General features: G+C 43.0%; 1 protein-coding gene across 1 annotated transcript in view; it reads right to left on the bottom strand.

Annotated features, from left to right (window-relative positions):
- LOC119978724 overlaps positions 1-14181 on the bottom strand; it is a 139992-nt gene that overhangs the window by 4469 nt on the left and 121342 nt on the right. Inside the window, exons 27-28 of the mRNA XM_038820558.1 lie at positions 6572-6659; positions 2171-2300 (exon numbers count right to left, since the gene is read on the bottom strand). Coding sequence (XP_038676486.1) covers positions 2171-2300; positions 6572-6659 — 218 coding nt within the window. The remainder of the gene's footprint in view (positions 1-2170; positions 2301-6571; positions 6660-14181) is intronic.

Below are 14181 nucleotides of genomic sequence, written 5' to 3'. Positions count from 1 at the left end.
TATTGGGTCCCAACCACCTCTCAGTTGCAGTTAAGCCGTGCTGTGCTCATGGAATGACACGGAAAACTACATTCAGCTAAAAATATTTCAAGTGCCATAGCATGGCCACGTTGGGTCACTCCTAACCAGTGTGATTCCCTCTGGCGAGGAGTACTTAGTCGCGGTTCTTGACAATCGCGCCCATTATTGATATTTTTGACTCAAGAGATGAGAATTTTCATGCCTTTTTCACCATACTGTTGCTCAACAATATTGTTTTTTCTCGATCTATAAAATTTTTTAAAATACATATTTTTATGGTTTCATAATTCTTCACAATGAAATTTGCCATGCATAACACACGTTATAATAATATACATAAACAAAGTGGAAAAGGAAACTAAGCATCTACAAATTAGTGTACAAACAGAAATCAGGGCCGGGATCTGCCCTACCCGGCGGGGCGGGTGGTCCCAGCGTAGCGGAGTGGCGCCAACCACTCCGGCGTCGGGCTTCCCCAAAATTCCGCACCTTAGGGGTTAGGCCCACGCCGGAGTGGTTGACGCCATGCCGATGGCGCCAAAACCGGCGCAAACGGCCTTTGACGCCAGCCGCCTGCGTCGGGGCTGGCCGAAAGGCCTTCGCCGGTTCGCGCAGCGCCGGTGCGGTCAGCGGCGTTGGCGCCGGTTTTGCGCCAGTCGGCATTGGCCCACAACCACTCTGGCGCGGGCCCTCCAACCACACCTACCGGGCCTCCAGCATCGCTCCCATCCTCTCTAACGCCTCTTTGAAGTGAAACCTTGGCATTTACAACTGTTACTTCACCATTCTCATAAGATCCTCCTTGATAGGCATCCCTGTGTTTTAGGAGGTCCTTGTTCGGAGTTCCATTCATTGCCCTAACAGCGGGTAGGCCGCGTTTGCATCAACCAATTCCACTCGCTCCACCATGTCCTGCTCTGTCTCGTTCCATGTCCTGCTCTGCTTCGCCCTTCGTGTCTGCAGCTGCGCCTTCTTTTCTGGCTCTTGCTGCCCTTATTATCGCCTCAGGCCCCTTTGCTGTTTGAGGGCATTTCTCCGGGTGCATGATGGTTTCCGGTGAGGATGATTGGAGGGGCGTGGGTCCCCAAACATCTCAATCTTGAATAGACAATATATTCAACTCATCCTCAAGGATAGAGAGTTTCAAAGATTCACTACTCAGAGTGAAGAAACTCAGTCAGAAATGGCTGATCCCTTATCCTGTAACTACCGTATGTCCTTAGTTCAGGACTCCCGAGACAGGGAATCTAATGGCCTATGTCCATGACGTTGTCAAATAATGTGTATATGTAAGAGGAAAGAAAACCTAAGACAATGCAAGTAAGACTGTTAGGATTCATTCATAATAATCATGCTTCCTATGGCACTTTGTAATGATTCCCCACGTTTTACTATTCTAAGACAAAGTTAGAAATAGTAAGAAGTCTTACAACACCAGGTTAAAGGTCCAACAGGTTTGCTTCAAATCACTAGCTTTCAGAGCACTGCATCTTTGACTTTGTCTATATATGTGTTTCTGGGGCAGCACGGTAGCATGGTTGTTAGCATAAATGCTTCACAGCTCCAGAGTCCCAGGTTCGGTTCCCGGCTGGGTTGCTGTCTGTGCGGAGTCTGCACGTCCTCCCCGTGTGTGCGTGGGTTTTCCTCCGGGTGCTCCGGTTTCCTCCCACAGTCCAAAGATGTGCGGTTAGGTGGATTGGCCATGCTAAATTGCCCGTAGTGTCCTAAAAAGTAAGGTTGGGGGGGGGGGGGGGGGGGGTGTGTTGGGTTACGGGTATAGGGGGGTTTGAGTAGGGTGATCATTGCTCGGCACAACATCAAGGGCCGAAGGGCCTGTTCTGTTCTGTACTGTTCTATGTTCTATGTACCTCTTCAGTCACCTGAGGAAGGAGCAGTGCTCTGAAAGCTAGTGATTTGAGACAAACCTGTTGGACTTTAACATGGTGTTGTAAGACTTCTCACTGTGCTCACCCCAGTCCAACGCAGGCATCCCACATCAAAGTTAGAAATAGAAGATGACCCCTTGTAATATCCACAATAATGGCAATTTGTGATTGATTGGAGGAGTTAAGTCATTTTTCAGCAATGCCATCCAAGGTACTGGTATCATCAATGCCTAGTTTGTACCTATAGAGCATATTTTCCTTACCAAACAGGTTCTGGCATCTTCCAATAGATTTTGTCTTCTTGCTGATCCTTTAGGTAAGATATTAATGTTTGATTTTCCAACACCTTGGAAGAACGCCTTGCAGTTTTGCGATGTTCTGAAGTCCTTGGAGCTTAAATGCAAAGTTTTTTATTTACTTTTGTTCTGCATCATTAACTGTGAGTTTTTATATGCTAAGGATACCCACAGTATTACTTTATGTCAAATGAAGAGAATGCCAATTTAATTGGTGAACGTTAAAGTTAAAACAAATTTCAGGGGAAAAAAACACAACTTTCTATAATAGGAACCTGTGAACATAGGAACAAGAGTAGACCATTTAGATCCTCAAGCCTGTTCCACTATTCAGTGAGATCTTGGCTAATCTATGATGAAACACCTTTGCCCATATCCCTTTATGTCTATGGTTGATAGAATTCTATCAATCTCAGATTTAAAATTGATTGATTAACCATTAACTGTTATTTGCAGGAAAGAGTTTCAAATTTCTCCTGCCATTTGCATGAGGAAATTTCCTAATTTCAGACATGAAAGGTCTGCTTCTCATTACTTGACTGTGTCCTCTATGCCTAGCCTCAGAGACGGCGAAAATATTTGCCTATATCCTATTTGTTCCCCTTAATATCTTGAAAACAATCATCAAATCATCCTAAACTTCTAAATTTCACGGAATACAACCACAATTCATTTAATACCTCCTTTTAGCTTAACCTTTGAAGTGCAGATATTATTCTAGTAACTCTGTGCTGCAATCCCTCCAAGGCCTGGTGACCAGAACTGTTCATGGTATTCAAGGTGTGTTCTAACTAAAGCTCTGTATAGCTAAAGCATGATTTCTGCTCTCTTGTATTCTATTCCTCAAGATGTAATGGCCAGACTTCTTTTTCCTTTTATGGCTTGCTCCATCATTTTCACCATAGAAAGTATCCTGTTCTATCCTTGTTATGTCTAAGCAGATGACCTCTCGTTTTCATACACTGAAATCCATCATCACAGTTATGTCCATTCACTTAATCTATCTACACCTCTGCTGATTTTACAAATCCAGTCTACATTGCTTACAATGCTGCAAATTCTCTGCATCATCAGCAACTTGGATGTGCGACTTTCTATCCCATAATCTACGTTGTTCCTTACAGCACACCACTAGTCACATTTTGCACAATAAGAGTACCCTACCCTGTGTTCTCCTTCTTTTCTTCTATTCTGTTCTATAACCTGGTAGTGCACTAAGGAAGACTTTCATCCCTTTCCATAACTAGTAATTTTCTAGAACAGTTTGCTCGTCTGTCACCAGGGGCTTATAGCTTGAGGACGGCACTCCCCATCTCGTGTGGCTGACCAGGAGTCCCTCCCATTCTTACAATCAATTATTGGTTGTTTTGAAGGATTTGCAGCTTGACACACTCAATCTGTTTGATAATGTTAAAGACACACCTTTCTTAGCTAACAAGTCCTGGGGTGTGATTTGAACCTGCTCAGACGGCAGGGTCGCTACCAACTGCATCACCAAGGGAGCGAGTTTGGTTAGGGAGTGTGCATGCTGTTAAGAATGAAAATAGAGTGAAGCAATTTGAAATTATTCAGTGTTTTTCTACCTAACATGTGACCATGCCTGTCATCAAACCTTTTGGGGCAGCACGGTTAGCATTGTGGATAGCACAATTGCTTCACAGCTCCAGGGTCCCAGGTTCGATTCTGGCTTGGGTCACTGGCTGTGCGGAGTCTGCACATCCTCCCCATGTGTGCATGGGTTTCCTCCGGGTGCTCCGGTTTCCTCCCACAGTCCAAAGATGTGCAGGTTAGGTGGATTGGCCGTGATAAATTGCCCTTAGTGTCCAAAACACACACTTAGTGTTGGGTAGGGTTACTGGGTTATGGGGATAGGGTGGAGGTGTTGACCTCGGTTAGGGTGCTCTTTCCAAGAGCCGGTGCAGACTCGATGGGCTGAATGGCCTCCTTCTGCACTGTAAATTCTATGAAAGACATCTCCTGTATCTCCTTCCACTCAACTAATTGCCAATTCAAGTTAATAATGTGCCTTCAAGTGAATAAACCTCACCTTTGCCAAAGGGTGTCTTATGAGGGACTTTATCAAAGACCTCTTGGAAATCAACATAAATAACATCCAGACATCCCTCTCTCTACTATTTTAATTACGACTTCAAAAAAAAATCAATGCCATCTGTCAGGCATGTTCTAACTTTTCGAAATCCATGTTGACTCTTGCTGATCAGCTGAAACTTTTCAGCCTTTTGTCAGACTTTCATTAATTAGAGACAACAGCAATATCTAACAACAGATACAAAGCCCTCTCTACCATTACTTCACACCTCTGCTTTCACCCTACACCCTCCCTCTCAGAACCACAAGAGATTGCCCCGGTCCACACCTTTCCATGCCACAAGCTTCTGCTTTCAAAGAGGTTATCCTCTCCCGTTTCCACCAAATAAAGCATGAATGCCACCACCAAACCATCTTCCCTTCACCTCCTAGCATTCCAAAGGAACAATGCCCTCCCACGACGCCTACTCCACTCTATCACCCCAATACCTCGTCCCTGTGCTTCAGGTTTTCTCCCTTCCAAACTATTTTTTAAAAATATTTTTATGAAGGCATTTGCATGAACTCCCTTCCAAACTCAATCATATGTTACTGCTAGTCTAATTTTGCAAATTTCTGCCTCACACACTACTACCAAGGGACTATACAAAACTCCAGCTTAGAGATTTAAATCCTTGCGTTCTATATTCTATTCACAAAGTCTCCACTTACCATTTAATCCTCATTTATAGCCTCACTGTTGCCAATGTGATGTAATACTCATCCACACCACCATTTCCTATAGCACCTTATAACCTGGATACTTAGTCCCCTAGCCCAACTATTTTGCAGATCCATTCTGGTAAATGGATACCATGTCATCCAAGTTGAATTAGGCCAGTAATTCCTTCATTTGTTCCTTTATACTCTATGCATTTGTCTAAAAGATGCTTATTTGGGCACATACTCTAATCTCTGTTCCTGCTCTAAAATAAAAACAGGAAGTACTGGAAAACACAGCCGGTCTGGTAACAAATGTGGAGAGAGGAACAAAGTTGATATTTCGAGTCCAATACGGTCTTCTTCAGAACTCTCTCACTGTTTACTCACATATTTACTATGTTTTTTCCTGGTACCATTCTTTCACAAACTTTTAATCTGTGGTGCCTGAAGCGCAGTTTCCAACTCAAGAAAAATACTGTGGCTGCTGGAAATGTGAAATATGATACAGAAAAATGCTGGAAATACTCAGCAATCAGAAAGTATCTGTGGAGGTTCCCTCTCCACTGGATTCTACCTGACCTGAACATTTCCAAAAAAATTATTTTTATTTCACAATTCTGGACTAGTACTCTTGTTTTTAAAACTTTTACTTCATCCACCTTTTCCAGTTGAGCAACCACCCCAATTTGCTCATTTGAAATCCTTATTCCGCCACTAGTTATGACTAGGTGTGACACCGGTGGCACAGTAGCTAGCAATCCTGTTCATCATAACACCAGGGACCCAGATTCAATTCCAACCTCGGGTGACTGTCTGGGTGAGTTTTGCACGTGCTCCCAGTGTTCTGCATGGGTTTCCTCCAGTGTTTCCGGTTTTCCTCCCACAATCCAAAGATGCGCAGGTTAGGTGGTTTGGCCATGTTAAATTGTCCCTTCGTGCCCAAAGGTTGGGTGGGGTTACAGACATTATGAGGGGGAGTGTGCCTAGGTAGGGTGCTCATTCAGAGAGTCAGTGCAGACTCGATGGGCTAAATGGTCTCCTTCTGCACTCTAGGAATTCTATGATGATTCTGGTACCAGCCTGATTCAGATGTATATTATATCCAGGATAAAATCAGTTTCTGTGATTATTTGTTCTCAATCACACCTGGGATTCCCTTTCTACTAATCACACCAACCCCAGTCTAACCTGTACCTCTCTAAGTGATGACTGAAGTCTGGTGAAAACTGTTCAGATGCTTCATCCACCCCATGCCAACCCCACCTCTCAATGACTCTGAGCTAGAGAGATTCACAACAGAGACATTGATTGCTGATGTGTTCACTTGGGACTGTCTGACTCTATAAACTCCCACATACTGCATTCAGCCACATAACTTGCTCTCCTGCAATTTGTGTACATCATTTATTTCATAGTTGGCTTTCAGTTTATGGGAGTTTTTTTTCTTTTTCTACACATTAACTTGCACTGGACAATAGATCAAACTTTAATATTTATTTCCACAAACATTCAGTATAAGTATTATAAATTTAAGATTATCTACTAGCTAAGGTAGGAGATTTGGAATGCAAGCAGGATGAAGATGAGCCTTTTTGACATGCAAGAATCGTAACTTACTTAAAATACAGCAGAGCATCCACCAGGTAAAGTGTCTCTGGCTGAGGGTGTTTCTATTAGAAGTTATTCTATAAATCATGCAACTGAGCTGTAAAAGAAATAATGATTAATTATGGGAGAACCAGTGCCACCCAAACAAATCTATCAAACAATCAGAGTGTGACTCGCACCTTCTCCTTATTAAGTAAAAATTAATTAATAAAAACTTTGCTCCCTGAATCCCAGCTTACACCAAGTACCTATCAATCATCATTTTTGTGTTCGTTTGGCTACATCTGGCAATGCCTCAGTTTTAAAATTCTGATCCTAGGTTGGTTTGGATTTGTTTATTGTCACATGTACCGAGGGTACAGTAAAAAGTATTTTCTGCGAGCAGCTCAACAGATCAAGTACATGTCAAGAAAATAAAATATAAGAAAATACATAATAGGGCAACACAAGGTACACAATGTAACTACATAAATCATTCCATCCCCTTGCCCTTCCCTGTCTCTGTAGCTTCCTCCAGCCCCACAACCGTCTGAAATTTCTGTACTCATCCATTTTCAGCCTTCTTGCACATTGCCGATTTTAACTGCTCCATCATTAGCGGCTGTGCTTCCACTGTGTAGGCCATAGCTGAGGATGTCCTTCCAAAACTTCTCCTCTCTACCTCTACCATCTCTTCCAAGTTGGTCCTTAAAATCTACCTATTTTGCCAAGTGTTCGGTCACCTCTCTTAATTATCACCGTCTTTAGCTGGTGTCAAATTTTGTCTGATAATCCTCTGTGAAGCACCTTGTGATGTTTAATACTTTGAAGTTATGCACTTTTGGTAGGAAGAATAAGGAGTGAATATTATTTAAATGGAGAAACCCTGCAAAACTGCAGCACAGAGGGATTGGGGGTTCTAATGCATAAATCACAAAAAGTTAGCATGCAAGTTCAGCAGGCATTTGGGAAGACAAATGGAATGTTAGCCTTTATTTCAAAGGGAGTGGTGGAGTACAAAAATAGGAACGTCCTGCTAAAACTATACAGGGCACTAGTTATACCACATCTGGAATACTGTGAACAGTTCTCGTCCCCTTATCTAAGGAAAAATATACTGGCATTGGAGGCAGTCTGCAGAAGGTTCACTTGGTTGATACCTGGTACGAGGGATTTTCTTATAATAATAATAACAATAATAATCGCTTATTGTCACAAGTAGGCTTCAATGAAGTTACTGTGAAAAGCCCCTAGTCGCCACATTCCGGCGCTTGTTCAGGGAGGCTGGTACGGGAATTGAGCCCGCGCTGCTGGTCTTGTTCTGCATTACAAGCCAGCTGGGATATTAAGTATGTTGGGCCTGTACTCATTAGAGTTTAGAAGAATGAGAGGCGACCTTAATGAGTCATACAGGATTCTCTGAGCAGTTGACAGGGTAGCTACTGAGAGGATGTTTCCTCTTGTGGGAGAGTCTAGGATCAGAGAGAATAATCAAAGAGTAAGGGGTCGCCTATTTAAGTCAGAGATGAGGAGGAATTTCTTCACTCAGAGAGCTGTAGAGGCTGGGTTGCTAAGTACGTTCAAGGTTCAGATAGACATATCTTTAATCAGGAATGAAATCAAAGGATATGGGGATAAGGTGGCAAAGTGGAGTTGAGGATTACATCAGATCAGCCACAATCTCATTGAATGGCATCAGATTCTAACTTAACAGTTCATAGTGGAGTTAAAACTAATATGGAGACTGAACCTGACGGTTGAAATCAGATAAAAGATACAAAGTCATTCAAGCTCAGATGACCCAATGCGGCAGAGCAGGCAGGTTGAAAGAACCTGAAGGCTGGATCTGGGAGCAGACATAAAAGAAAATAAGATTCCTGCCATTGCTTCAGATATTCTAAAGAACTGATTGACCAGCACCGGCCATACAGTTCACAGGGTTTTACTGAGGGTTCGGATAATGAATCTATGCCATCAAGACTGTTGTGAGAAGAGCTGAGGAGGTTCTGCCGACGTACACCATTTTGGTGAAGACCGTGCTTATGGAACTCTGGTGGGTTGGGATCTGCAGCAACAGGGCAATCAGTGACTAAATCTTTGAAAAAAGGTGCTGGAATTCTACCTGAGTAGGTTCAGAGCTTTGAAGGACTTTGTGGCTGAAAGTAGTGCCACATATGCTGAGTGGAACTGCTGGTAAATCTGTGAGATCTAACTTTGTTGTATCAGCTATTTAAGATGATATTTATAGTTTATAGTATATTAGTTGATGTTTAATTCATGTTGATTTTGCTCAGATTGTTAATGTAGAAATCTTGTCCATTGGTTTTTCCATTGGGTCATTCAGTAAATTTCTCCATGAGGCTGCATAACAAAATGCAAGATATTGTCCCTCTTCAGAAAATTGCACCACAACTGCAGCTGATATTTATGATGTGCTTTGAATGGCAATGTTGAGAATCAGAATTAACACCACAATGCAGGTAAATGAACAGTGACACAAGAAAAACTCACAAAATTGCAGTTTGATCTACTAAAAGCATGATTACAGTTGGCAATGTTAATGGAGTCTTGTAAACGAAAAAGGTCAAGATGTTAAAGATAAACCTAATCTACATTTTAGACATTTTTCCAAGGGGTTTCTAAATGTAATGCATGGCAAAAATTGTGTGAATTGAGTTATATGTAGGAAGATGTTCAATAATTCAACCATAAACTTTGTATCTTCATTCTATGAATAGAAAGTATTGGAAGCACCTTGCACCTAACAACAATCTAATGGATTAACATTTGCTATTAAAGAACCAATTTGACATGTGTAATTTCAAAGCTTTAGAAAATTTCCCTCTAATTACATACAAAGAACAATACAGCACAGGAACAAGCCCTTCGGCCCTCCAAGCCCGCGCCGATCACCTGTCCTATCTAGACCAACCCCCTCTATCTTTCAATACCCCGTCTGTCCATGTGCCTATTCAGATAAGTCTTAAACGTCGCTAACGTATTTGCCTCAACCACCTCACTTGGTAGTGCATTCCAAGACACCACCACCCTCTGTGTAAAAACTTTCCCCGCATATCTCCACTGAACCTGTCCCCCCTCACCTTGAACTGCTCCCTTGAAATTTTCATTTCCACCCTGGGAAAAAGCCTCCAATTGTTCACCCTATCTATACCTCTAATAATTTTATAAACTTCTATCAGGTCGCCCCTCAGCCTCCATCTCTCTGGGGAGAACAATCCCAGTTTATTCAATCTCTCCTCATATCTAATGCCCTCCATACCAGGCAACATCCTGGTAAACCTTTTCTGTAGGGGCAGCAGGGTAGCATGGTGGTTAGGATAAATGCTTCACAGCTCCAGGGTCCCAGGTTCGATTCCCGGCTGGGTCACTGTCTGTGTGGAGTCTGCACATCCTCCCCCTGTGTGCGTGGGTTTCCTCCGGGTGCTCCGGTTTCCTCCCACAGTCCAAAGATGTGCGGGTTAGGTGGATTGGCCATGCTAAATTGCCCGTAGTGTCCTAATAAAAAAGTAAGGTTAAGGGGGGGGTTGTTGGGTTACGGGTGTGGGGTGGATACATGGGTTTGAGTAGGGTGATCATGGCTCGGCATTACATTGAGGGCCGAAGGGCCTGTTCTGTGCTGTACTGTTCTATGTTCTATGTTCTATGTACTCTCTCCAAAGCCGCCACGTCCTTCTGGTAGTGTGGTGACCAGAATTGGACACTGTATTCCAAATGTGGTCTAACCAACATTCTATATAATTGTAACATGATTTTTGAGCTTTTACACTCTCTACCCTGATCTATAAAGACAAGCATGCCATATGCTTTCTTTACCACCATTTCCAACTGTGCTGTCACTTTTAAGAATCTGTGTACCTGCACGCCCACAACTCTCCGTTTCTCTATGCTCCTGATGGTTCTACCATTTATTTTATAGCTCCTTGAATTGAATCTACCAAAATGCATCACCTTGCCTTTGTCCGGGTTAAATTTCATCTGCCATTTCTCCGCCCAATTTTGCAGTCTATATAAATCCTGATGTATTCTCTGACAATCTTCATCACTATCCCCAACTCCGGCGATCTTAGTATCATCCGAAAATTTGCTAATCAGACCCACTATGTTTTCTTCCAAGTCATTTATATATATTACAAAGAACAGAGGTCCCAGTACTGATCCCTGCGGAACACCATTTGTTACTGACCTCCATTCGGAAAAACACCCTTCCACTGCTACCATCTGTCTTCTATGGTCAAGCCAGTTCTGAATCCATACAGCTAGTTCACCCCTGCCCCCATGTGATTTAATCTTTTGCACCAGTCTGCCATGAAGGACCTTATCAAATGCTTTACTGTGTCCATGTACTGTACTCCATGTACTTTACTGTGTCCATGTACTGTAACTTCCACAGCCCTTCCCTCGTCAATCATTTTTGTCGCATCCTCAAAAGACTCAATTAAATTAGTGAGAGATGATCTCCCTCATATAAACCATGCTGTCTGTCGCTAATAAGACCATTCACTTCCAAATGTGCACAAATCCCATCTCTGAGAATCTTTTCCCTTTTTTTTAAATTTAGAGTACCCAATTCATTTTTTCCAATTAAGGGGAAATTTAGCATGGCCAATCCACCTAGCTTGCATATTTTTGGGTTGTGGGGGCGAAACCCATCCAAACACAGGGAGAATGTGCAAACTCCACACGGACAGTGACCCAGAGCCAGGATCGAACCTGGGACCTCAGCGCCGTGAGGCCAAGTGTTAACCCACTGCACCACCGTGCTGCCCTTGAGAATCTTTTCCAACAATTTCACTATCCCTGGCCTATAATTGCCCGGGTTATCCTTGCATCCTTCTTAAATAACGGTACAATATTGGTTATCCTCTGGGATCTCGCTTGGGCCCACGAGGACATAAAGGTTTCTGTTAGAGGCCCAGTGATTTCATCTCTTGTCTCCCTCAGTAATCTGGCCCTGGGGATTTGTCTACCATAATGCTTTAACACACCTAACACATCCTCTCTCATAATAAGATCTGTGTTTATGCATCCCTCTGAAACATCACCAATCAATGTGTCCCTCTACTTTGTGAATAATGATACAAAATACTCATTAAGAATCTCACCTATTTCTTTTAGTTCTACACATAATTTCCTTCCTTTGTCCTTGAGTGGACCAACTCTTTCTCTAGTTACTCTCTTGTTCCTAATATACGTATAAAATGCCTTGGGATTCTCCTTAATCCTGTCTGCCAAGGCCATTTCGTGACCCCTTTTTGCCCTCCTAACTCCTTGCTTGAGCTCTTTTTTATTTTCCTTGTATTCTTCAAGTGCTTCATCTGTTTTTAGTTGCCTGGACCCCATGGATGCATCCTTTTTCTTTTTGACAAGACTCGCAATTTCCCTGGTCAACCACGGCTCCTGAATCCTGCCTTTCCTGTCCTTCCTTTTTACCGGCACATGCCTGTCATGCACTCTCATCAACTGCTCCGTAAAAGCTCTCACATGCCAAATGTGGATTTACCCTCTCACAGCCTCTCCCAAACAACAGCCTCCAAATCCTGCCTAATCTGGCTGTAGTTAGGCATCCCCCACTTTAGCATCTTAACCTTAGGACAACACTCGTCCTTTTCCATGAGTATCCGAGAGCTTACAAAATTGTGGTCACTGTTCGCCACATGTTTCCACACTGCAACTTTTTTAAAATAAATTTTGAGTAGCCAATTATTTTTCTTTTCCAAATAAGGGGCAATTTAGTGCATGCATTGGTACTGAGGGGAGGATGCCCTGTTTCTCCAACACAAAATTAGTGTTTGTACCATTTGGCCTTGTATATATTTTTTATTGTTTTAATAAAATATATGGCCAATTCACCTAACCAGCACATCTTTGGGTTGTTGGGGTGAAATGCACACAGACATGGGGAGAATGTGCAAACTCCACACGGACAGTGACCCAGGGCCGGGATTCCAACCCGGGTCCTCAGCGCCGCAGTCCCAGTGCTAACCACTGCGCCACATGCCGCCCCTTTCCTTACTGCAACTTTGATGACCTGTCTGGGCTCGTTCCATAAAACTAGGTCCAGTATAGCCCCCTCTCTAGTCAGACTATCCACATATTGTTCCAAAAAATCTTCTTAGACACACTTAACAAATTCCTCACCATCCAGACCCCGAGCCCGAAAGGATTTCCAGTAAATATGAGGAAAATTAAAGTCTCCCACTACAACAAACCTATTATTTCTACATCTATCTGGATTCTGCTTACATATCTGTTCTTCAACATCCCGTGAGCTGTTGGGAGGCCTGTAGTACACCATCATAGTGACTGCCCCCTTCCTGTTTCTGATGTCTACTCACAGTGCCTCATTACTTGATTCTACCATGGTGTCCTCCCCCTGTACAGCTGTAATATGTTCTCTAACCAGTATTGCATTCCCCACCTCTTTTACCTTCCTGCCTGTCTCGCCTAAAACACCTATATCCTGGAATATTTAACTGCCAGTCCTGTCCCTTTTTTAACCAAGTCTCCGTTACAGCAACCACATCCAAGTTCTGTGCGTGAATCAAGGCTTTAAGTTCATCTGCCTTACCTGTTGTACTCAGTGGATTGAAGCAGATGCACTCCAGACCTCCAGGCCCACTGAGTTCGACCTCCTCCAGCCTGCTCTTCCTCTGAACCAGCCTGGCTCTGTTACCAAGCTCATCCCCAGTCTCCACATTTCCTGACTTACTGCTCTGATTCCCACCCCCCGCCACATTAGTTTAAACTCACCCGAACCCGAACCAAACTAGCAAACCCCCCAGACAGAACTTTGGTGCCCTTCTAGTTGAGGTGAATCCCATCCTTCTTGTACAGGCCCCACCTTCCCTGGAAGACATCCCAGCGATCCAAAAAACTGAAACCCTCCCTCCTGCACCAGATTACAAATATTTGGTCAAGGAGCTGCCTTCACTGATATTTGAGAGTAGTTTTCCACATTTCTCACCCAATTGAGAGCTGTAGATGGGTAGATAGGGTCCTAATTGTGATGAGCAGCCATTCCACTGTTCCCCCACATAGGTCACTACTTCTATTATTTCCCACCAGAAGTGACTTCTGGTGCGGAATATGCTCATTACAATTTGAATGAGAGTGAATACATAATCTAATACATCATCTATTTGCTGTCAAAGCCTTAGTGACATTTGGCAGTGTGATGAATATAGAAATTGTCATAGTTTGTACTTTTGTAATAATATTGTTAAAACCTAGGTTAAAATGCTTACAGATAGTATGTCTGCCAAAGCTATGATTAATAATAATAATAATCGCTTATCGTCACAAGTGGGCTTCAATGAAATTACTGTGAAAAGCCCCTAGTCACCACATTCCGGCGCCTGTTTGGGGAGACTGGAATAGGAATTGAACCTGCGCTGCTGGCCAGCTGTTTAGTCCACTGTGCTAAACCCAGACCCTGATTAAGCCCCTGATTAAAAGTGATGTAATCAGTGATTTGTGCAGGGGAAGCATTTTGCTAATAGATATTAAAAGTTATTTAATCTGTTTGCAGGTAGAGAACTAATGTAATGTAACAGTTTGAGCCTGACTAAACAAATCTTGTAACAATAGACAAAATAATGCTGTGTTTTGAGTGCAACTGG

This window comes from Scyliorhinus canicula, chromosome 15, assembly GCF_902713615.1.
Source record: "Scyliorhinus canicula chromosome 15, sScyCan1.1, whole genome shotgun sequence".
Lineage (NCBI taxonomy): Eukaryota > Metazoa > Chordata > Chondrichthyes > Carcharhiniformes > Scyliorhinidae > Scyliorhinus > Scyliorhinus canicula.
Note: the sequence above shows the minus strand (reverse complement) of the source record. Positions and strands in the feature narration are given on the sequence as shown.